At 43.4% G+C, this 24173-nt stretch overlaps 2 protein-coding genes across 2 annotated transcripts; both read right to left on the reverse strand.

Annotated features, from left to right (window-relative positions):
• Positions 1 to 16432: 16432 nt before the first annotated feature.
• On the reverse strand, positions 16433 to 18230 carry senp6b (SUMO specific peptidase 6b). The gene is made up of 4 exons (XM_034179245.1): positions 18220 to 18230; positions 17881 to 17949; positions 16668 to 16818; positions 16433 to 16582 (listed from the first exon to the last, which is right to left on the reverse strand). The coding sequence occupies exons 1-4, from the start codon at positions 18228 to 18230 to the stop codon at positions 16433 to 16435; spliced, it is 381 nt and encodes a 126-aa protein (XP_034035136.1).
• Positions 18231 to 18454: 224 nt separating this feature from the next.
• Positions 18455 to 23892, reverse strand: LOC117518190 (sentrin-specific protease 7-like). Its single transcript, XM_034179246.1, has 9 exons — positions 23788 to 23892; positions 22816 to 22898; positions 22579 to 22695; positions 22332 to 22451; positions 21489 to 21581; positions 20460 to 20536; positions 20299 to 20376; positions 20188 to 20246; positions 18455 to 18460 (listed from the first exon to the last, which is right to left on the reverse strand). Exons 1-9 carry the CDS (start codon positions 23890 to 23892, stop codon positions 18455 to 18457), a joined length of 738 nt encoding a protein of 245 aa, XP_034035137.1.
• Between the last annotated feature and the right edge of the window lie 281 nt (positions 23893 to 24173).

Here is a 24173-nt window from a genome sequence, read left to right on the forward strand (position 1 = left end):
CCTTATAAGTAAGAAGAAGAATTTTAAATTCTATTCTAGAATTAACAGGAAGCCAATGAAGAGAGGCCAATATGGGTGAGAGATGCTCTCTCCTTCTAGTCCCCGTCAGTACTCTAGCTGCAGCATTTTGAATTAACTGAAGGCTTTTTAGGGAACTTTTAGGACAACCTGATAATAATGAATTACAATAGTCCAGCCTAGAGGAAATAAATGCATGAATTAGTTTTTCAGCATCACTCTGAGACAAGACCTTTCTGATTTTAGAGATATTGCGTAAATGCAAAAAAGCAGTCCTACATATTTGTTTAATATGCGCTTTGAATGACATATCCTGATCAAAAATGACTCCAAGATTTCTCACAGTATTACTAGAGGTCAGGGTAATGCCATCCACAGTAAGGATCTGGTTAGACACCATGTTTCTAAGATTTGTGGGACCAAGTACAATAACTTCAGTTTTATCTGAGTTTAAAAGCAGGAAATTAGAGGTCATCCATGTCTTTATGTCTGTAAGACAATCCTGCAGTTTAGCTAATTGGTGTGTGTCCTCTGGCTTCATGGATAGATAAAGCTGGGTATCATCTGCGTAACAATGAAAATTTAAGCAATACCGTCTAATAATACTGCCTAAGGGAAGCATGTATAAAGTGAATAAAATTGGTCCTAGCACAGAACCTTGTGGAACTCCATAATTAACTTTAGTCTGTGAAGAAGATTCCCCATTTACATCAACAAATTGTAATCTATTAGACAAATATGATTCAAACCACCGCAGCACAGTGCCTTTAATACCTATGGCATGCTCTAATCTCTGTAATAAAATTTTATGGTCAACAGTATCAAAAGCAGCACTGAGGTCTAACAGAACAAGCACAGAGATGAGTCCACTGTCCGAGGCCATAAGAAGATCATTTGTAACCTTCACTAATGCTGTTTCTGTACTATGATGAATTCTAAAACCTGACTGAAACTCTTCAAATAGACCATTCCTCTGCAGATGATCAGTTAGCTGTTTTACAACTACCCTTTCAAGAATTTTTGAGAGAAAAGGAAGGTTGGAGATTGGCCTATAATTAGCTAAGATAGCTGGGTCAAGTGATGGCTTTTTAAGTAATGGTTTAATTACTGCCACCTTAAAAGCCTGTGGTACATAGCCAACTAACAAAGATAGATTGATCATATTTAAGATCGAAGCATTAAATAATGGTAGGGCTTCCTTGAGCAGCCTGGTAGGAATGGGGTCTAATAAACATGTTGATGGTTTGGATGAAGTAACTAATGAAAATAACTCAGACAGAACAATCGGAGAGAAAGAGTCTAACCAAATACCGGCATCACTGAAAGCAGCCAAAGATAACGATACGTCTTTGGGATGGTTATGAGTAATTTTTTCTCTAATAGTTAAAATTTTGTTAGCAAAGAAAGTCATGAAGTCATTACTAGTTAAAGTTAATGGAATACTCAGCTCAATAGAGCTCTGACTCTTTGTCAGCCTGGCTACAGTGCTGAAAAGAAACCTGGGGTTGTTCTTATTTTCTTCAGTAGAAAGATGTCCTAGCTTTAGGGAGGGCTTTTTTATAGAGCAACAGACTCTTTTTCCAGGCTAAGTGAAGATCTTCTAAATTAGTGAGACGCCATTTCCTCTCCAACTTACGGGTTATCTGCTTTAAGCTACGAGTTTGTGAGTTATACCACGGAGTCAGACACTTCTGATTTAAAGCTCTCTTTTTTAGAGGAGCTACAGCATCCAAAGTTGTCTTCAATGAGGATGTAAAACTATTGACGAGATAATCTATCTCACTCACAGAGTTTAGGTAGCTACTCTGCACTGTGTTGGTATATGGCATTAGAGAACATAAAGAAGGAATCATATCCTTAAACCTAGTTACAGCGCTTTCTGAAAGACTTCTAGTGTAATGAAACTTATTCCCCACTGCTGGGTAGTCCATCAGAGTAAATGTAAATGTTATTAAGAAATGATCAGACAGAAGGGAGTTTTCAGGGAATACTGTTAAGTCTTTTATTTCCATACCATAAGTCAGAACAAGATCTAAGATACGATTAAAGTGGTGGGTGGACTCATTTACTTTTTGAGCAAAGCCAATAGAGTCTAATAATAGATTAAATGCAGTGTTGAGGCTGTCATTCTCAGCATCTGTGTGGATGTTAAAATCGCCCACTATAATTATCTTATCTGAGCTAAGCACTAAGTCAGACAAAAGGTCTGAAAATTCACAGAGAAACTCACAGTAACGACCAGGTGGACGATAGATAATAACAAATAAAACTGGTTTTTGGGACTTCCAATTTGGATGGACAAGACTAAGAGACAAGCTTTCAAATGAATTAAAGCTCTGTCTGGGTTTTTGATTAATTAATAAGCTGGAATGGAAGATTGCTGCTAATCCTCCGCCCCGGCCCGTGCTACGAGCATTCTGACAGTTAGTGTGACTCGGGGGTGTTGACTCATTTAAACTAACATATTCATCCTGCTGTAACCAGGTTTCTGTAAGGCAGACTAAATCAATATGTTGATCAATTATTATATCATTTACTAACAGGGACTTAGAAGAGAGAGACCTAATGTTTAATAGACCACATTTAACTGTTTTAGTCTGTGGTGCAGTTGAAGGTGCTATATTATTTTTCCTTTTTGAATTTTTATGCTTAAATATATTTTTGCTGGTTATTGGTAGCCTGGGAGCAGGCACCGTCTCTACGGGGATGGGGTAATGAGGGGATGGCAGGGGGAGAGAAGCTGCAGAGAGGTGTGTAAGACTACAACTCTGCTTCCTGGTCCCAACCCTGGATAGTCACGGTTTGGAGGATTTAAGAAAATTGGCCAGATTTCTAGAAATGAGAGCTGCTCCATCCAAAGTGGGATGGATGCCGTCTCTCCTAACAAGACCAGGTTAAATTGTTATATGCAATTGAATACATCACAAAGACAAGATATTTAATGTTCAATGTTGGGAGGGTGTCGTAGCACGGACCCACAACAGGGGGCGCAAATGAACGGACAATGAATAAGCCAAAAAGGTAACAATTTAATGTTGCGATAATACACAACGAAACGTACTGTAATCTGCACAGTCAATTTAACACCAGGTGACGTGTGGGCAGGCTCGAAGATAGAAGACCCCCGACGAGAGAGAAGCTGCATCCCACACGGCTTCCACCACCAACAGTCTGAAGAACACCGGAGCCGCCAAGTCCGGTGGTCCGCATGGGTCTTAGCCCTCGTCCGGGCCTGTAATAGGGCAGAGCGGGCGGTCCGCCACACCCGGCAGCACCTCCTGAGGTGGGCCTGGACCGAGGGCACACCGACCTCTCCCTCCACCAGTGGGAACAATGGGGGCTGGTACCCCAAACATGCCTCAAAAGGGGAGAGGCCGGTACCAGACGAAACTTGGCTGTTGTGGGCATACTCGATCCAGGCCAGATGGTGACTCCAGGCCGCCGGATGCGCGGTGGTGACACACCGAAGGGCCTGCTCCAACTCCTGGTTGGCCCGCTCTGCCTGGCCGTTGGTGTGGGGGTGGTACCCGGACGAGAGACTCACGGTGGCCCCCAGCTCCTTGCAGAAACTCTTCCACACCTGTGAAGAGAACTGGGGACCACGATCTGATACAATGTCCGATGGTATCCCATGCAGCCGCATGACGTGGTGGACCAGGAGGTCTGCCGTCTCCTGGGCCGTCAGGAGCTTCGGGAGGGCCACGAAGTGGGCCGCCTTGGAGAACCGGTCCACTATCGTGAGAATCACGGTGTTGCCCTGGGACGGCGGGAGGCCCGTGATGAAATCCAGGCCGATGTGAGACCAGGGGCGATGAGGCACTGGCAGGGGTTGGAGGAGGCCCGTCGTCCTCCGATGGTCTGCCTTGCCCCTGGCGCAGATGGTACAGGCCTGGACGTAGTCCCGGACGTCAGTTTCCAGGGACGCCCACCAGAAGCGCTGCTGGACTACTGCCACAGTCCTACGCACTCCGGGATGACAGGACAGCTTGGACCCGTGACAGAAGTCCAATACGGCAGCTCTTGCCTCTGGTGGGATGTACAGTCGGTTCTTGGGGCCAGTCCCCGGGTCCGGGCTCCTTGTCAGGGCCTCCCGGACGGTCTTCTCCACGTCCCAGGTGAGGGTGGCCACGACAGTGGACTCGGGGATGATGGTCTTGGTGGGGTTCGACAGCCCCGCTTTGGCTTCGTGCACCCGGGACAATGCATCTGGTTTTTGGTTCTTGGTCCCGGGGCGATACGTGATCTGGAAGTCAAAGCGCCCGAAGAACAGAGACCAGCGGGCTTGCCTGGGGTTCAGCCGCTTGGCGGTCTGGATGTACTCCAGGTTCCGATGGTCCGTGAAAACCGTGAAGGGCAACGATGCCCCCTCCAGCAGGTGTCTCCACTCTTCAAGAGCCTCCTTCACCGCAAGAAGTTCCCGATTGCCGACGTCATAGTTCCGTTCAGCGGGGGTCAACCTCCGGGAATAAAAGGCACAAGGATGGAGAACCTTATCAGCCTCCACGTTCTGGGACAGCACGGCTCCTATCCCTGAGTCAGAGGCGTCCACTTCTACTATGTACTGGCGATCAGGATCAGGCTGCACCACAACTGGTGCAGTCGAGAACCGGCGTTTCAACTCCTGGAACGCGGCTTCGCACCGATCCGACCAGGCGAAGGGGACCTTGGTGGAGGTCAGGGCAGTCAGGGGGCTAACTACCTGACTGTAACCTTTAATGAACCTCCTGTAGAAATTTGCAAAGCCTAGGAACTGCTGTAGTTTCCTGCGGCTTGTTGGTTGGGGCCAATCTCTCACCGCCGCAACCTTAGCTGGATCAGGGGCGACGGAGTTGGAGGAGATGATGAACCCCAGGAAGGACAAAGAAGTGCGGTGGAACTCGCACTTCTCGCCCTTCACAAACAGCCGGTTCTCCAACAACCGCTGTAGGACCTGATGTACATGCTGGACATGGGTCTCAGGGTCCAGGGAAAAGATGAGTATATCGTCCAGATATACGAAGACGAACCGACGCAGGAAGTCCCGCAAGACGTCATTTACCAAAGCTTGGAACGTCGCGGGGGCGTTAGTGAGGCCGAACGGCATGACCAGGTACTCAAAATGACCTAACGGGGTGTTGAATGCCGTCTTCCATTCGTCTCCCTTCCGGATCCGAACCAGGTGGTACGCGTTTCTAAGATCCAATTTAGTGAAAATTTGGGCTCCATGCAGGGGCGTGAACAATCCAACAGAGGTAACGGGTATCGGTTGCGAACCGTGATCTCGTTCAGCCCTCTGTAATCAATGCATGGACGGAGTCCGCCGTCTTTTTTACCCACAAAAAAGAAACCAGCACCTATCGGGGAGGTGGAGTTCCGGATCAGCCCGGCAGCTAAGGAGTCCCGGATGTAGGTCTCCATTGATTCGCATTCCGGACGTGAGAGGTTGTACAACCTACTGGACGGGTACTCAGCGCCCGGGACCAATCGATGGCACAATCATACGGTCGGTGCGGGGGAAGAGTGAGCGCCAGATCTTTGCTGAAAACGTCAGCAAGATCATGGTACTCCTTTGGCACCGCCGATAGATTGGGGGGGACTTTGACCTCCTCATTAGCCGTAGTGCCGGGAGGGACCGAGGATCCTAAACACTCCCGGTGGCAGGTTTCGCTCCACTGCATGACAACCCCGGACGGCCAATCTATCCGGGGATTGTGCTTCACCATCCATGGAAAGCCCAAAATCACTCGGGAGGTAGAAGGTGTTACATGGAACACTATCTCCTCCCTGTGATTCCCAGACACAACCAAAGTCACTGGTTGTGTCTGATGTGTGATTAATGGAAGCAGGGTGCCATCTAGTGCTCGCACCCGCAATGGTGTCGGCAGAGCCACCAGAGGGAGCCCTACTTCCTTTACCCATCTGCTGTCCAGCAGATTCCCTTCAGACCCCGTGTCTACCAGTGCTGGGGCGTGAAGGGTTAAATCCCCACAAAGGATTGTTACTGGGATTCGTGCAGATTTGCGGGGTTTTCCCGCGTGCGTGTTATAGCCCACCCTTAGCCCAGTTTCTAAGGACGGGCGTTGTAGTTTGACCGTTTGGAGGCAGTCCTTCTGCATGTGCTCGCAAGAGCCGCAGACAAAACACTCCCCGCGGGCCAGCCTCCTTTGTCTGATATTTGATCTTAATTTGGCCCTGCTCGTGTCCATAGCCTCCTCAGCAGGGGGAGCTGTAGCCTCACGGAGCTCTCTGGCAGTGAAGCGTGGGGACGACATCACGTTTTCGGAACCGGAAGGGGGAGGGACGGCTCGTGCCCGGTCACGCCCCCCGGCCTGCTCCCGACGATGCTCGTTTAAACGGTTGTCTAAGCGTATAACTAAATCGACAAGCCCGTCAAAATCCCGCGGTTCCTCCTTAGCCAGTAGGTGCTCCTTAAGGACCGGGGACAGTCCGTTTACAAAGGCGGCGCGGAGCGCAACGTTATTCCAGCCGGACCTCGCTGCCGCGATGCGGAAGTCGACTGCATACTCGACTGTGCTACGGCGCCCCTGTCTCATCGACAGCAGCACGTTCGAAGCGGTCTCGCCTCTGTTGGGATGATCAAACACTTGTTTGAACTCCCGTACAAACCCAGTATAAGACGTTAGGAGCCGTGAATTCTGCTCCCAAAGCGCCGTACCCCATGCGCGTGCCTCTCCTCGAAGCAAATTAATAACATAAGCCACCCGGCTAGCGTCTGATGCGTACATGACAGGGCGCTGTGAAAAGACGAGCGAACACTGCATGAGGAAGTCCGCGCACGTCTCGACACAGCCCCCGTACGGTTCCGGAGGGCTTATGTATGCTTCAGGGGACGGTGGGGGGGTTCGTTGAACGACCAGTGGAACGTCTGATACAGGCCCAGGACCAGCCAGAGGAGTGGCTGCAGCAGCGCCCTGATCGCGCGCTTCCACCCTGGTGGTGAGAGCCTCCACCCTCCGATTAAGGAGGACATTCTGCTCGGTCACTAAATCTAACTGCAGCTCACTCAACACGCCTCCCACTGACGCCTGCGCTCCTGGCTCTTCCATTGGCCGTTCAAGCTCGGGTTGACGCCCCTCGGAATCCATGACGATGGCCGAGAAATCCTGTTGGGAGGGTGTCGTAGCACGGACCCACAACAGGGGGCGCAAATGAACGGACAATGAATAAGCCAAAAGGTAACAATTTAATGTTGCGATAATACACAACGAAACGTACTGTAATCTGCACAGTCAATTTAACACCAGGTGACGTGTGGGCAGGCTCGAAGATAGAAGACCCCCGATGAGAGAGAAGCTGCGTCCCACACGGCTTCCACCACCAACGGTCTGAAGAACACCGGAGCCGCCAAGTCCCGAGTCCCCAGGTGGCCTCTGTCTTCAGCTGTCGACCCTGGTACTGCTGGCAGAAAACAGAAATATGATGAGTGAGTGTGAGTCCGCACACTCAGTAAATCCACAGTTAACGAGGGAGGAAGCGCCTCCACCTCCAAGCACACACTCGTGCAGCTCCTGTTTGAGCACTTATCTGGGTGGGAGGTGTTGCGAAGCCGTCGCTGAAACACCTCAAACGCCACCTCCACAGACGAGTCTCACCGACAGGAAAACGGCTGCAAAGAAGAGTTTAGACAGATACACAGTCTTAAGTTCACAGAGAAATTACCTTGGTAATGGTAGTCGATTTCTCGGCGGGGAGGTGGAGTTGCAGTCCGGCTTTTATGGTGGTGATGATGAACGAGTGACAGCTGGTGCAGAGGATGAGTGACAGCTGTCACTTCTTCTGGGTCTGGCGCCCTCTCGTGCTTGGAGCCCGCACTCCAAGCAGGGCGCCCTCTGGTGGTGGTGGGCCAGCAGTACCTCCTCTTCAGCGGCCCACACAACAGTTCAAGCTGATAAACTTTATTGTTTTTGTCCAAATATTTGCTTATTTTGAAATGGATGCCTGCAACAGGTTTCAAAAAGCTGGGACAGTGGGCTGTTTACCACTGTGTTACATCACCTTTCCTTCTAACAACACTCAATAAGCGTTTGGGAACTGAGGACACTAATTGTTGAAGCTTTGTAGGTGGAATTCTTTCCCATTCTTGCTTGATGTACGACTTCATTTGTTCAACATTCCGGGGTCTCCGCTGTCATAAGGGCCGGAGTAGGTCAGACCGTAAGAGTTGAACGACAAAGGAACGTTTACAGACACCGACCGGCGAGCAACAGCAGACAGGATGACCGCAACGTGGCCATGGCTCTGTTGGAGGCTATGATGATAAGAGTTTTTGTGACTTTATCATCCGTAGTCTGCTTGAAAGCACTGTTTAAAGATACTTATCCCATTGGTGGGAAGCGCACTTTAATAAACAAGGATATTTTCAGTCTAAACTTGTGTTAAAGTAACATCGTTGTCTCATGTATGCGGACACAGTGAGCTAGCTAAGTCTGTGCTCCGCTTTAAAGTATTAACTTATGACAAAAAACCCACCTAAACTCAGCATGACAACAATTAATGTGTACATCTGACTAATTTAGTGCCATTATTGTGATGTGTTTTTTTTTTGTTTTGTTTTTTTTTACATCGCCATTTCATGTTGTTTTTGTTGAAGAATCCAGGAGGAATAAGCGAGGAGGGTTTGACTACTAGCTTCAACATCTGTATCAACGTCCACCACCACAAAGCAATGTGTCATTACTGGTAAGAGCAAAAAAAAAAAAAAAAAAAGGCCATTCATAGACACAAAGTGCAAAATTCATAGACACATACAAAGAACATTCATAGACAGATTTACTGAACAAAGTCAAGTCGTGCTTCTGAGAGATCACACCTATGTTATAACTTATATCTATTGTTATGTTTTATATAGAAATATAGTGTATTCATTAGTCAGTATTTCTTTAGAAATATATAAATATTTATTTATAGCCTAATCATACCACCCCAATTCCAGTGAAGTTGGAATTGCGCCTCATAATTCGCCACACATTTCAGTGGATGACAGGTCTGGACTGCAGCCAGGCCAGTCTAGTACCCGCACTCTTTTACTACGAAGCCACGCTGTTGTAACACGTGCAGAATGTGGCTTGGCATTGTCTTGCTGAAATAAGCAGGGACGTCCCTGAAAAAGACCTTGCTTGGATGGCAGCATGTGTTGCTCCAAAACCTGGATGTAAGTTTCAGCATTGATGGTGCCATCACAGATGTGTAAGTTGTTCATGCCATGGGCACTAACACACTCCCATACCATCACAGATGTGTAAGTCGCCTATGCCATGGGCACTAACACACCCCCATACCATCACAGATGTGTAAGTCGCCTATGCCATGGGCACTAACACACCCCCATACCATCACAGATGTGTAAGTCGCCTATGCCATGGGCACTAACACACCCCCATACCATCACAGATGTGTAAGTCGCCTATGCCATGGGCACTAACACACCCCCATACCATCACAGATGCTGGCTTTTGAACTTTGCACTGGTAACAATCTGGATGGTCTTTTTCCTCTTTTGTCCAGAGGACACGATGTCCATGATTTCCAAAAACAATTTGAAATGTGGACTCATCAGACCACAGCACACTTTTCCACTTTGCGTCTGTCCATTTCAAATGAGCTCAGGCCCAGAGAAGGCGGCAGCGTTCCTGGATGTTGTTGATGTTTGGCTTTCACTTTGCATGATAGAGTTTTAACTTGCACTTGTAGATATAGTGACAAACTGTGTTAACTGACAATGGTTTTCTGAAGTGTTCCTGAGCCCACATGGTAAGATCTTTTACACAATGATGTTGGTTTTTAATGCAGTGCAGCCTGAGGGATTGAAGGTCACGGGCATTCAGTGTTGGTTTTCGGCCTTGCCGCTTACGTGTCGAAAGTTCTCCAGATTCTCTGAATCTTCTGATTATATTATGGACTGTAGATGATGGAATCCCTAAATTCCTTGCAATTGAACATTGAGAAACATTGTTCTTAAACTGTTGGACTATTTTTTTCATGCAGTTGTTCACAAAGTGGTGATCCTCACCCCATCTTTGCTTTTGGCTGAGCCTTTTGGGGTTGCTCCTTTTATACTCAATCATGACACTCAACTGTTTCCAATTAACCTGTTCACCTGTGGAAAGTTCCAAACAGGTGTTCTTTGAGCATCCATCAACTTTCCCAGTCTTTTGTTGCCCCTGTCTCAGCTTTTTTGAAATGTGTTACAGGCATCCATTTCAAAATGTGTCAGGATTCGGCCCATTCAGCACCCTGGTCATGTTTTCATCATTTTGCCTCACTGCTCGTTTTGATTATTCTGTCTGTGGTTTCTGTTTATCTCCATGTCTTGTGTCTTCTCATCTTGTTAGGCTCTGTTTATGATTAGTTTTGTTTCATTTATTTTCTTTGTATCACCGGGTTACCATGTATTTAGTTTTGTCTTTGTTCCTGTCTGATCTGTAGTTTGTTCTTCTTTATGGCTCATTGTAATGCATTTGTATTGTTTTACTCGTGGTCCCTTTAGTTACTTCAGTCCCAGTTTAGTTATTTGTTTATCACATGTATTGCTTTATACTTTAGTCACTGGTTTTGGTTAGTATTTATCTTCAGTGTTTTCTTCTTGTTATCTTCCTTTAGTTATTCATTGCTTTCTCTGATTATCAGTTATGCTGTGTTGTACTTCATTGGTATTATTTTGTCATTGGTTTAGTCTTGTGCCCTTTATTTTTCTTAGTCAGCTAATCATGGCATTTACTTTCTTAATTTATTCTGTATCAGCTCTAGTCTAGACCTTGTTTTTTTTTCTTCTTTACTTGGACTCTGCCTTGCACTTATGTGTATTTCCCTTTATTCTTTAGCCACAGGGTGAGTTCTGTCTTAGTTAAGTCCCTGCCTTTTTATTTTTGGGGTCCTGACACAGGAGCACATCAGTTTGTGATTTTCAGTTCTTTTTATCTCTGTTGGTTGTGGATGTGTCACTGGCACTTAGTTGTTTTGTCTTTCACACCCACCTGTCTTGTCTGGCCACTCCCCTACCAGAACCTTCCCCACACCTGTTTTACATCATGCCCTGATTACTCCCCTTCTATTTAAGCTCTCACAGTCCCTCACTTCCCTGCTACTTTGTCAATCGTGTGTCACATCCTCGCCTTTTTGTCACAGTCTGTTTGCCTCGTTTTATGACCTTGCTTGTTTACCTCAATCTCCGCCACGCCGTGAACCTGACTCCTGCTTGTGTACTGAACTACGAGTCTGCCTCTTGCTTGTCTGTACCGCCGCCCCGCTGACTGCCTTTTGTGTACCTGACCATTGCCTGTTTTTTGATAAAGCTCATTTTTACCTCCATGCCTCAACTTGTGAGTGTGCATAGTGTGTCCTACCACTGTCTGTGCCACGCACGCCACACGCAGTCATGACAAAATGAGCAAATATTTGCACAAAAACAAAAAAAGTCTTTCAGTTTGAACATGAAATATCTTGTCTTTGTGGTGTATTCAAATTAATATAGGTTGAAGAGGATTTGCAAATCACTGTATTCTTTTTTATTTACATTTCACATTTCACCTGTCCCAACTTCATTGGAATTGGGGTTGTAAATATGCCCATGTCTTTCTTGATATCAGGCATTTTCCCACACCTTTTACAGGACAGTGATGGTAGCTCAGTGGGAAAGTTTCTGACTGGCAATCAGAGCTTTTGGAAATTGCAGGTTGGAATGGATGGCATGTATTTAATTTTATTTTTTTTTCACAGCAAGCTGCTCACACTGTGTTCCCATGTGCATGAAACCATCTCAGCGGCATCGTTCACGCCTGCCTGACGGCTCCATGTTTTCGTGGTTCGCTCATAAGAGCTGTTCCGTTGTGATTCCCCCCGAGTTGTCCTTATTTGTACTATGTGTGAAGGGGCCCTAAGGTTTGTGTCCAAAGAATGTTCCCTGTGAATTCGTCGACTCTGGCAGTAATAGGACTGGAGTTGTGCTGATCACAGACGGATGGACGAACGGATGCAAAGTCTTCGCAGTGTCTGATGGCCGTATTTTGGCCTCGGGTAGAAATTACACATTGATGCACTTAAAATTTAGTATTTTTGTGAGTCTGTGTAGTACAATACTGACATCTAAATCCATTCTAACACCTGTAGAGGGATCTAGAAACAGGAGAAGGGACTCTTCAAATCTGAGACCTTGAGCAGCGAACTTAAGAATAGTGGTCCAAAATTTGAATGAGCAGTGCAAAGAATTCAGTTATTGTTATTGGAAGTGATTCATTTCAGATATTTTTTTTTTATTTAATAGTGTGACACAAACAACCCAGTTTCATGGCAAGTCGTGATTCAGCAGCACAAAATATACATTAATCTATTGGTACATGATATTGTGATGGAAACTGCCTCATTTTCATCACGGCAGCATGAATTCATTCTAATTCATTCCGTGATGGCTGAACAAAATTAAAAGTGAAGCGGGGGGGGGGGGGGGGGTGTGGGGTGGTTATGGTTAGGGTGGGGGTAGGAGAAGGGTTAGCAATAGTGAGTTTTAAAAAACCCATCACAAAATTAGTCTATTTTTTTTCCACAAAAAAACAAGCAAACAACAAAAAAACGTGAGACTGGGCTGGGCATAAAATACCGAAGGTATTGAGGGTATTTTTGGAGTTCTGTGTGGATTGGAACTGTCAAGTGATACCAGCTTCAGTATTCATTCTTATTTTGATTTCTGTCCTCACTCCAGTTTGCTGTCTGTTTACATTTGCATGATGCATACCTTTAGTAAGTTTATATACGAGGTCTGTTAGAAAACTATCCGACCTTTTTATTTTTTTTTTAAACCATATGGACTTGAATCATGTGTGCTTGTATCAGCCAAGCTTGAACCTTCGTGCGCATGCGTGAGTTTTTTCACACCTGTCGGTTACGTCATTCGCCTGTGGGCAGGCTTTCAGTGAGCACTGGTCCAGCCCCCTCGTCGGATTTTCATTGTCAGGAAAATGGCTGAGCGATTGGAGCAGTGCTGAATCAAATTTTTCCAGAAACTGTGAGAGACAGCCAGGTGGAAACCATTCGGAAGATTCAGACGTCTTTCGGTGGCTTTTCAGTTGAGTGAGTAGCCGAGAAATTATGTAACAGCTCGGCATGTCACAACTTGTCCTGTGAAACTTCCAACACAGACGTGCTTTTTGTTGTGCGCCATGAGCAGCTCCGTCCCGACGCGTGAATTCCTCTGCATGTCTTTCATTACAAAATCTCCTGTAACAGTGGAATGTGCTGCAAAAGTGCTGATGTCCACCTCTTCCACAATTTCTCTGGTAGTCAGACGACGTGCCTGATCAACACAGCGTTCACTTTGGAAATGATCTGGTCGTTTCAGCCTGTCAATGGCCGCTCGGAGCGCGGCACGCCCTGCGCTATGGGCCGTCTTTAATCTGGTTGTAATGATCCTAAATCTGTGTGACGCCCAGGGTATCCTCACCGAAAGCCGTCTGAATCTTCCGAAAGGTTTCCACCTGGCAGTTTCTGGAAAAATTTGATTCAGCTCTGCTCCAATCGCTCAGCCATTTCCCTGACAATGAAAATCCGACACGGGGGGGTGGACCAGTGCTCACTCAAAGCCTGCCAACAGGTGAATGACGCAACCGACAGGTGTGAAAAAACTCACGCATGCGCACGGAGGTTCAAGTTTGGCTGATGCAAGCGCACATGATTCAAATCCATATAGTTTAAAAAAAAAAATAAAAGGTTGGATAGTTTTCTAACAGACCTCGTGTGTGTGTATGTGTGTATATATATATATACGAGGTCTGTCCATAAAGTATCGTACCTTTTATTTTTTTCAAAAACTATATGGATTTCATTCATATGTTTTTACGTCAGATATGCTTGAACCCTCGTGCGCATGCGTGAGTTTTTCCACGCCTGTCGGTGACGTCATTCGCCTGTGAGCACGCCTTGTGGAAGGAGTGGTCCCGCCCTCTCGTCGGATTTTCATTGTCTGGAAATGGCGGAATGAAAAGGACTTTTTTTCCATCAGAATTTTTTCAGAAGCTGTTAGAGACTGGCACCTGGAAACCATTTGAAAAATGTATCTGGTTTTCAGTGAAAATTTTACGGGCTTCACAGAGAATAAGGACTTTAACTACAGCTTTAAGGACCCCTTTAAGGACGGTCGGTGCGCTGCGCTGCGAGCTGCGACGATGCGGCACAAACCACTGGATCATTTCTAAACGGATGGCTCTGTGGATACGAGACCGTTGTGCGCTCTTTCTCTGGTTATCACCAGAGTGGGACATCAGCCATTTTCCGGCAGATTTCACTTTTAACAAGAGATTTTGTCATGGAAAGCCACGCGGAGGCTTCGCACGTCACGACCGATTCGCTGATGAAGCGAGACAAAGGAACACCTCCGTTTCGGAGTGTTAGAGGACAAGTTGGGACATGTCTATCTCGGCTTTCAGTGCTTACCAGTCGAGTGAGTATAAAAGAACTTGTGGAGAGCTGGCTTTTTTATAGAGCAACAGACTCTTTTTCCAGGCTAAGTGAAGATCTTCTAAATTAGTGAGACACCATTTCCTCTCCAACTTACGGGTTATCTGCTTTAAGCTGCGAGTTTGTGAGTTATACCACGGAGTCAGGCACTTCTGATTTAAAGCTCTCTTTTTCAGAGGAGCTACAGCATCCAAAGTTGTCTTCAATGAGGATGTAAAACTATTGACGAGATACTCTATCTCACTTACAGAGTTTAGGTAGCTACTCTGCACTGTGTTGGTATATGGCATTAGAGAACATAAAGAAGGAATCATATCCTTAAACCTAGTTACAGCGCTTTCTGAAAGACTTCTAGTGTAATGAAACTTATTCCCCACTGCTGGGTAGTCCATCAGAGTAAATGTGAATGTTATTAAGAAATGATCAGACAGAAGGGAGTTTTCAGGGAATACTGTTAAGTCTTCAATTTCCATACCATAAGTCAGAACAAGATCTAAGATATGATTAAAGTGGTGGGTGGACTCATTTACATTTTGAGCAAAGCCAATAGAGTCTAATAATAGATTAAATGCAGTGTTGAGGCTGTCATTCTCAGCATCTGTGTGGATGTTAAAATCGCCCACTATAATTATCTTATCTGAGCTAAGCACTAAGTCAGACAAAAAGTCCGAAAATTCACAGAGAAACTCACAGTAACGACCAGGTGGACGATAGATAATAACAAATAAAACTGGTTTTTGGGACTTCCAATTTGGATGGACAAAACTAAGAGTCAAGCTTTCAAATGAATTAAAGCTCTGTCTAGGTTTTTAATTAATTAATAAGCTGGAATGGAAGATTGCTGCTAATCCTCTGCCTCGGCCCGTGCTACGAGCATTCTGACAGTTAGTGTGACTCGGGGGTGTTGACTCATTTAAACTAACATATTCATCCTGCTGTAACCAGGTTTCTGTAAGGCAGAATAAATCAATATGTTGATCAATTATTATATCATTTACTAACAGGGACTTAGAAGAGAGAGACCTAATGTTTAATAGACCACATTTAACTGTTTTAGTCTGTGGTGCAGTTGAAGGTGCTATATTATTTTTTCTTTTTGAATTTTTATGCTTAAATAGATTTTTACTGGTTGTTGGTGGTCTGGGAGCAGGCACCGTCTCTACGGGGATGGGGTAATGAGGGGATGGCAGGGGGAGAGAAGCTGCAGAGAGGTGTGTAAGACTACAACTCTGCTTCCTGGTCCCAACCCTGGATAGTCACGGTTTGGAGGATTTAAGAAAATTGGCCAGATTTCTAGAAATGAGAGCTGCTCCATCCAAAGTGGGATGGATGCCGTCTCTCCTAACAAGACCAGGTTTTCCCCAGAAGCTTTGCCCATTATCTATGAAGCCCACCTCATTTTTAAACATTTTAAAAATGAGGTTTAGTTTAAACATTGTGCACGTCCTCTCAAAAATACAACTTTTGTATGTTTTCAGATAGTTAAATGGTAAAGCATTTTATTAGCTTGTACATCTGTGGCTAACAGGTTATTTAATAATTAAAGTTTTCAACAGTAATGCCTAATAAATTATCTTAAAGACGGAAACTGAAGCAGCAGAACCTCTCTGCTATAACAAAGTCATCCACAGGAGGGCACTGTTTGCTTATACATTATTAAAAAGTTATATATAACCGGTGGACGTGTGTGTGTGTGTAAAACAGTGTGTGCTTACAAATCTTAAAAAAAAATCTTAGTTTTACACAAGTAATTCTCAAATGATGTTTCTTAAAAAATATTTTGTCTTCATTTTTATCAGTTTCTTAATTTTTCCTTCATGTTTCTCACAGCTTCAGTCTTAAAACTCATCTAAACAGACAAAAATATTCTTGGGTAAGAATTTTTTTTTATGAAATTACAAAAATAATTTTTTCAAATGAAATATACATTCTAAAAATAGAAATAATCCTAAAAAATGTTTCTCCTCGTTCACGGTGGTTGTGTGTCTGATTCCTTCTGCTTCTGCTCGCGATGCATCTGGAGAATCAGCCTCCTGATCTTCTGCCTCTTCTGCCGCACTCGTTTCCGTAGAAACCAGCCTTGTAAGTCAATGGGGGAGCCAAAGTGCACCACGGGGTTCTAAGGAACCAATCAGAGCGCTCGGTTTAAGTGCAAACTTTGACCACAGTCGTGTCACATTTGTGTGAAATACAATGATGCCCACCTGCAGGAAGCTCTCCACATACTGCAGCAGGTACAGCCCGCAGTCGTAGCCGTTGTCCTGTTGGCGGACCCTGCAGGCGATGTTCGGCATTGCAGCTTGCGTGAAGAGGCGGGGCGTGCACTTTCGGACCTCCCACTCCACCTGTAGGTAACTAACACATGGAATGAAGAAGCACACAAAATGTGAGAACATGTTTAAAGAAGATTTAAAAACTTGAGCTGAGGTCACGTGAGGATAACACGGCTGTCAGCATCTTATCAAGTGTGCAGTGATTAGATGTTAGTATGAGCATGTTATTACTATTTCAAAATATTATCCAACTGTGTTATATGAGGCGGCTGAAAGTTTCTGCCTCCAACGTGATTATTTCAACGAGCAACATATCGAAGTGAAAAAAAAAACAACCTCAAAAAAACAGAAAAGCAGGGAGAAGCAATCGATCCCTGTCTCAATCAACCAACATTCAGCCAATCATGTTTTGCACCACTGGTCATGTGACACCAAGTGTCACAGGGCACTAACGAGTATTGTTCTATTGATAAATCTATTTAAATAAATAAATCAAGTTTACAATGATGAATCTATCACTGTAATGACTAATTTACAGATGAGTCCATTAATTTATCTCCAAAACAGTGTTTACAACAGCTCGGTTCAAACGAAGTACGTCAAGAATTCTCAGTCGAATAACTGTGAATGTTCATAAACTACAGGTTTTGGACAATTTATCATCATTGATAATTCAGTGATTTACTGAAATTGGGATCAACATTTTTTTGTTTTACAGGAAATGAGGCTCCAACAGCCATCAGCTGCTAATGCAACAACAGCGCCACCTACAGGCACAGTCCTGTAACTTTTCCACTCCTAGTTTTAAATGGATCCATCCTGCTCTCAGTTTAACATAAAGTGTTTTCTGCTGAAAACTTTCATTACGTTGCTGTTCTTATTTTCACCTATTTTTCAGCAAATAGTTTTCGAGCTTCTACATTTTGTGTCACTCTTTCAAACAGTCGTTTAGTTTGACAGTTTACATTTTTACACCCACCCGTCTGCTCCTTTGATTGTCTGAGTTAACTGTGTTTTGAAATCAGCTGTGGCTCTTGTAAAACTTTTTAAATTTTGGGCTGCAGGAACAATTCACTCGTTCACATCGTAGACTTTCATTAACATGCTGGTTATTCTGATAAACAGGTGAAAAGCTGAGACTCACTCTCGAAGGTGTTTGCAGACGTCCTCGTGGCTCGACAGATTGAGCGAATCCATGACGAGGAAGCACGGCCTGCAGGGGGCAGCAACACAGCTCAGTTTAAAGACTGATGAGGAATAACGTGGAGACTAGAGACGCCCAAATCTGTTCCTGGAGGGCGTTTGTCCTCATGGTTTCATGTCCACCTGTTCTACTCACACCAGACTGTTTAAGTCTGGTGTTTCCTGGCACCTCATTGGCTGAGCACACCTGTCAGAGTTAATTAACCGTCAGTGGGGCAGGGACGGGGCAGGTGGCCTCCAGGAGTAGATTTGGGCGGCCCTGGTGTCTGAGAGAACTCACCTCTTCATCATGGTGTCTTTCTGACAGCCTCTCTGAGTGCACGCCTTTAAGAAAGACACATTAATTAATATGTGAATTTAAAACCAAGCAGATTTACTCAGAAATGTGCAGATTAAAACCAAGCAGATTTACGATGGTTTCAATCTGCACATTTCTGAGTAAAATCATATTTCAGTTGTAAAATAATCTGATTTGACAGAAGGTGTGAATTTGTCCTCTGAGTAACTGCAGTGACTTAGATCTGACAAGCGAACAAAGACAAACACGACTATTCAGAACAACTGAAATAATACAGAAAGGTTCCATATATTTCAGGGTTTGTAATTTATGTCCTGTCTGAGGATGATTTTATTTAGCTTGTGTTTCAAGATAATGCAGTATTATCAGTACATTTTAAAGTGAAGTGTGAGTATCTCGAGGAAAAGCAAATGATGGTATTATTTCTGCCTGTGATATGTAGATATGTATGCACAGGATTAATGCAGTCATTGATTTTGTAAAAACTGCATATTCAGGTCTGAAATTTTGGGTTGTGCACTGTAAAAAACAAACAATTCCCTTGTTTTTATGGAAAAGTTCTGTCAGCTGTGGTTACCAGGAGAATTCTGTAAAAATTACAGTTAATATGTAAATTGTTCTACATAAATTATGTAAGTTTTACAGTGTAAACCTGTTGTAATTTTATTGTCTGTTTAGAAGATAAAATCTCTGCCAAAAAACCTGTTATGTTTAATTCTCCTCAAAATGTAGTTTAACAGACACATCACCTTTTTTCAAATCTTTAATTATCAGAATTTTAAAATTCTCATCTGTAAAATCTAACTGTATTGTACAGTTTTTGGTATTAACTGTTTTTCTGTGTTTAAACTACAGTCATTTGTAAATTCTACAATGGTATATGATTATTTGAACAAATTTGTACTGTTAAATTCACAGTAAAGTTTTGTTCCACATTTTACACATTATTGCTGTAAATTAAACACTACTCCATTGTTTTCCAGGTGAGGACCAATGAACGTCTGAATTTGGGTCATTTTGTCATCTTTGAACATGATATGTGGTTATTCTTTAATATATTTGTTTAAATATGAATGTTGACACAGTGGGAATGTTCGGGCTTTTTCAGGCAACAACATGGATGATAGACCCTTTGTTTCCACACGATTTATGAAACCTTGTTGCTAATCACAGGGTTATGGTGGCCACTAGAGGCCACTGTTGCTTGTTTTTTTTTTTTTTTTTAATCATTATTAAAACTAACTGGATGGTCCACTTGAGGCTAAAAATCTTTTCCCTCTCTGTCTGGAAAAGGTCAGCTTTCAAAAACAGAAAAAAATGGGCAAAACTGCAAATATTCCAAAACCTTCTGTGCTCATTTCACATGGAATGTGGAGTTGCTTCAGGAAGGGTTTCAGGTAAAAAAAATAAAAATAAAAAATCAACGTGGATCCACATCAGATCTGCTGATGCTGCTAAGAAAGGAGAAGCCAAAAGAATGTAGGAGTACTTTTAAAAACTTAAAAATAAAATTAAACCAGCTCAGACCTGGTGGACTGAGTCACAGTATCTGTTATATTTCATGTGATCACGATACTGAACAAAAGAATTCTCTGGACAGGGTTTCTGGCTTTTTTTTCCATGATGGATTGGGAAAACCCAGGATCAGTTTTCAGTGCTGGAATATGAGCAGCAGTTTCATTTCAGTCCCTGTTTAAGTGACGGAGGAGTTAACAGGTTTGATTTATTTAACCTTCACATGAGTGCAGCAAGAATGTTTTATCAGAAGTGACATTTGAAGTTTAATCTGCAAAAATCTATTTATATTTAGTATCTGACAACAGATGGAGAAAAAATACACAATGAGATTTTTCAATGAACTTGACTGAATGTGACGTCCGGAGCGTGGAAACAGTTTGTCGGATGGTGGTGTGTGTGTGTGTTTGTTTGTTTGTTTAAATGTTTGTTTACCGGAGGCTGCTGGGACGTCGGAGTGACAGCTCCTTTTTCACCTGTTCGCTCTGCTCCAGCTGCAAATCAGTCATGAAAACAACAGCGTCAAAGGCACAAAGTCAACTTTACCGTCACAGTAACATTTACGATGAAACCCAGACGTCGTTTCCTCACTCAGCTTCTGAAGTGCTGCAGTCAGGGTTCCCACTGAGTCCACAAAGGACCATGACAGATATGTAAAAAACATTACATGGGCTGAGAAAAACAATGTGTTTCAATTTCAGACTCACCTGCTGGCCTGTGTCGGACCTCAGACTGAACTTCCTCCAGTCCCGGGAAGCAAACCACCACCAAGAACCAATGAGAGCTGCAGAAAGAAATCAGCACAACCGCTTTAAGCTCCAGAGGGTGGAAAAGTGCACTTATTTCAAAAGATTTCCGGGTCAAACCTCACCCCTGCCCATTCTCCATGTAATGTGCAGTCATCCGGGGTAAAACTTGTGCCAAATCAACACATAAGATCCACTTTAAGAGAAACGAGGGAGAAGCTGAAGGGACTTACTTTGACTTTAAGTTCCAGGATTCTGCCAGTGTGACTTTTCCTGCATCACCCTCTGAAATAGTTTTGTGCCAATTCTTTAGTGTCTTGGAGACGATGAACCTTTAACCCACAGATGCACAATTTCTGGCCTGTGGGTCACATGTGACCCACAATCCTTTTGTTTTGGCCAAATATAGCGACTGACAAGCTGCTAAGTAATAAAATACTTTTCAACACATTAAAGAGTCGTCTTTTGTTGTTGTGAAGGTTTATTTTGGATTTAGAATGTGAAGTTACTGTCAAATATAATGAGTTTATTTGTGTGTGTGTGATTTGTTAAGGTTCACCACTGTGGATCTGGTGTGATCCACATGTTGATTTGGCCCAAGTTTGATCCCAAACAGACTTTGTTTTCCAAACTGAGTCAGTGGAAAGACAAATGATTTTTTATGAGCTTAGAGGTGAGCGTTATGAAACATTAAATGAATATCACTGTATTTTTTGTACAGTGTCAGTATTATGTCACAGTATCACTGGTTTGCACTATCTGCCTCCTGATTAATCACAATGTACACAATCCATATCACGTGTGCTATCACACCAGTGATGGTTATTACTCTGGTGTACCGCTGACCCCATCGCAGCTTTAATAAAAGTATTTTTACGAGTCATTTTCTGAGGTGGATTTCTGTCTTTGTGTCAAAAGTCTTAAAAAGAATTCATGGCATATCTGGAAACACAACAAAATAAACCACAAAGTGACGTCGGCCACACTTACGACTGATTGACAGGCACAAACAGGAAGTCTTTCTTGAAGATGTCGACATTACGGGTCCACCTCTTCACCCTCTGGTGCCTCATGTGGCGATCACTGTAAAACAAACAAAGAAACAAACAAAATGCAGTGAAGAGGAGAAAATAATTCTTTCCTCCAGTAAAGTTTTAAGTCTTTATCCAATTAATTCTGGTGTTTCAAATGATGAACGGAGAACAAATCCACATCGATTTCACCGAATTGTAGAAATCGACGAGGAAAAGGAAATTTATTTCAAAAGAAATGTATAAATAGCAAATGAAAAGACAGAAATAAAAATAGTTAAAACTTATGAAGAAATTCCAGATTTATACATTTTTAAGACATGCAAACAAATTAAACTGTTACATTGAAATATTGAGAATAATAATTGCATACGAACTTGCTGCTATTTGAAATATTCTCTCCATCAGTGATTCCACTTATTTCTGAATTAAGATTTACTTTTTTGAAACCTAAAACCTCACATTGATGAGAACTATTTCTGTCATCGTTGTAGAAATAACTACACTGCGGTGCGGCCCCTCCTGCTGCGGCCTTCACCCACTTTGCCTCAATTCATATGACGGACTGCTTCAAGTTTAGTGCACAAAAACAATGTCAAATGTATATGTGTTGTCTTTAATACTGATGTGTGCCATTATTACGTTTAAACAGTAATAACTGTGGATTAATTGCTGTATTTTGTCTGAGGTATTTGGAGTGTAAACATATTTTCGTTGTTGTTGCACTCGTGTAATGACAATGACATTCTCATGTCTCTGATCAAAAGAAAACACCATCAGTGTGTTTATATGGTTTACTTACGAAACAAAGTTGGCGGCGTCTTCGCTGGCGTTTTGCCGTCTGCTCAGCTGGTTGTAGAAAAAACTGCTGAACACATGGCTCCTCTCAGCCACAGCGCCACCTACTCCTTCCAGAAGGTACCTGCAGTAGGAAAAGGCAGAGTTTGAAGACAATCCCTCTCTGCCGACTCCTAATGGCGGCTGAGTAGAAACACATCTAATTTTTAAAATGATCTTGTTATTTTTGTATTCTTGTCTCATGGACTGACTTGAGGTAGAAGTCGACGATGACGTCATTGAGGTACACGCCGTCATCCAGACACGCCAGATCGTCTTTTGTCACAGTGATACTCCCCTTACATGGCCTGGCTGGATACTGGATCAACCTGGTCAACACATAAATCTCAATCAGTTTACAACTTGATGTGCATTTTTGTGATACGAACATGTTCATTGTTGAAACAGAGGATCTGATGAACTCAGGAAAAGATTCTGGATCATTTAACCTGCTGGGAAGCTGCTGCAGATCAATCGAGTCGACGGTGGACTTTTCTGATTTGCTGCTGGTTTCTGTGTGTTTGCGCATCTTCTAAAAATGAATGAAAAAAATGAGATAGAAAGACCAGATAGTTTAATAAAATACTCTAAAGTGACACGACTGATGTAAGTTGTCTTTCTTTGCTTTGAGTACTCGTGTGTTTGTACCTTCATCTTTTCTACCATCGAGGTTTCCGGATGGGACTTGTTTACTCTGCTGGCTGGAAACGTTGCTGTTCCTCTTTTATCCCCACTTGACAACACAACTGAGAAAAGGGGGGGAAAAAACAAACAAAACATTTTTTCCACACACTTTTACAAATATTGTGAAACACATGATATCGTCTATGAGCCAGTCATCAATTTTGACCTGATCAGTACAACGTAAGGTGACGAAATGACACTCAGAATCCAGCCTCAGTGTATCATGACTTTCACAAACATGTATGATAACCATCCCAGGGTGGCAGCTGTAGCCAGGTAGGGGTCAATGAAGAATTACACAGAGGTCAAAATGTAAAAAAGCTCCAGTCATGTTGAAAATGATACCACATTATTTGTCTGATTGTAATGATTCCATAAAGGTGTAGTTTGTACTATCTATGACTGAATGTTCTGGAGTTATGGGGTGAAAACAGCAAAAATGGTGACAAAGGTCAGTTTCAGTTTGTACTGTTTGTTATCTGTAGTCACTCTCACTCTGAAGGATTAGAACCTGGATTCACAAACAAACCAGTTGACTTTAGACAGAAAGAAGCCACTTAGATGAGCAGTGACCCCAATATAAAGACCAATCCAGCAGTTTATACTCATTATTTTGGAGACATTGGGACACATAAACCAACAAAGTAAACAATGAGGTAACACTGTTGAAATGCTGGAATGATGGCGTTAGTGATGTCAGAGATCATCCATTCTCAAGCCAACACGAGTCATACTACCTGAAAGTCTGCAGCAGAGCTGGACAGGGACAGCGGTGAACGGTGCACGTAGGCGACGTCATCATCTGCAGGCCGTTTCCTCTTGGGGATCTTGAATGTAGACATCATGCTGAGGACAAATATCAAAAAACAAAGTCTGTGTTGATGCATTCAGACAGACAAGTTTTAAAAGCCTTGAAATGACGGCACGATGCAGGTTAATCACAAAATCTTATAAAATCATATAAAAATATGTAAAACACATAAAAACAGATTCACTCTGTAAGAGATTTATGGCAGGTGTATTTTTAAATGTCAGAATGATCAATAACCCTGAACAGACTAACAGATTAAAATGAATTACTAACAAATGAAATACTTTAGTATCGACTGATCCAAACTCAAAT

Source organism: Thalassophryne amazonica, chromosome 10 (genome assembly GCF_902500255.1).
Source record: "Thalassophryne amazonica chromosome 10, fThaAma1.1, whole genome shotgun sequence".
NCBI classification, from domain to species: domain Eukaryota; kingdom Metazoa; phylum Chordata; class Actinopteri; order Batrachoidiformes; family Batrachoididae; genus Thalassophryne; species Thalassophryne amazonica.

What these genes read in the sequence shown, in the direction of transcription:
- senp6b (XM_034179245.1), bottom strand. An exon ending in GTCTGCAAACACCTTCGAGA is followed by an intron (nt 16,819 to 17,880) that starts GTGAGTCTCAGC and finishes TCCATGTGTTAG; the next exon opens with TTACCTACAGGTGGAGTGGG. An exon ending in ATGTGGAGAGCTTCCTGCAG is followed by an intron (nt 16,583 to 16,667) that starts GTGGGCATCATT and finishes TTGGTTCCTTAG; the next exon opens with AACCCCGTGGTGCACTTTGG.
- LOC117518190 (XM_034179246.1), bottom strand. Translation starts at nt 23,892, where the DNA reads ATGTCTACATTCAAGATCCCCAAGAGGAAACGGCCTGCAGATGATGAC. An exon ending in GCTCTGCTGCAGACTTTCAG is followed by an intron (nt 22,899 to 23,787) that starts GTAGTATGACTC and finishes ATTCATTTTTAG; the next exon opens with AAGATGCGCAAACACACAGA. An exon ending in CTGCAGCAGCTTCCCAGCAG is followed by an intron (nt 22,696 to 22,815) that starts GTTAAATGATCC and finishes TGTGTTGACCAG; the next exon opens with GTTGATCCAGTATCCAGCCA.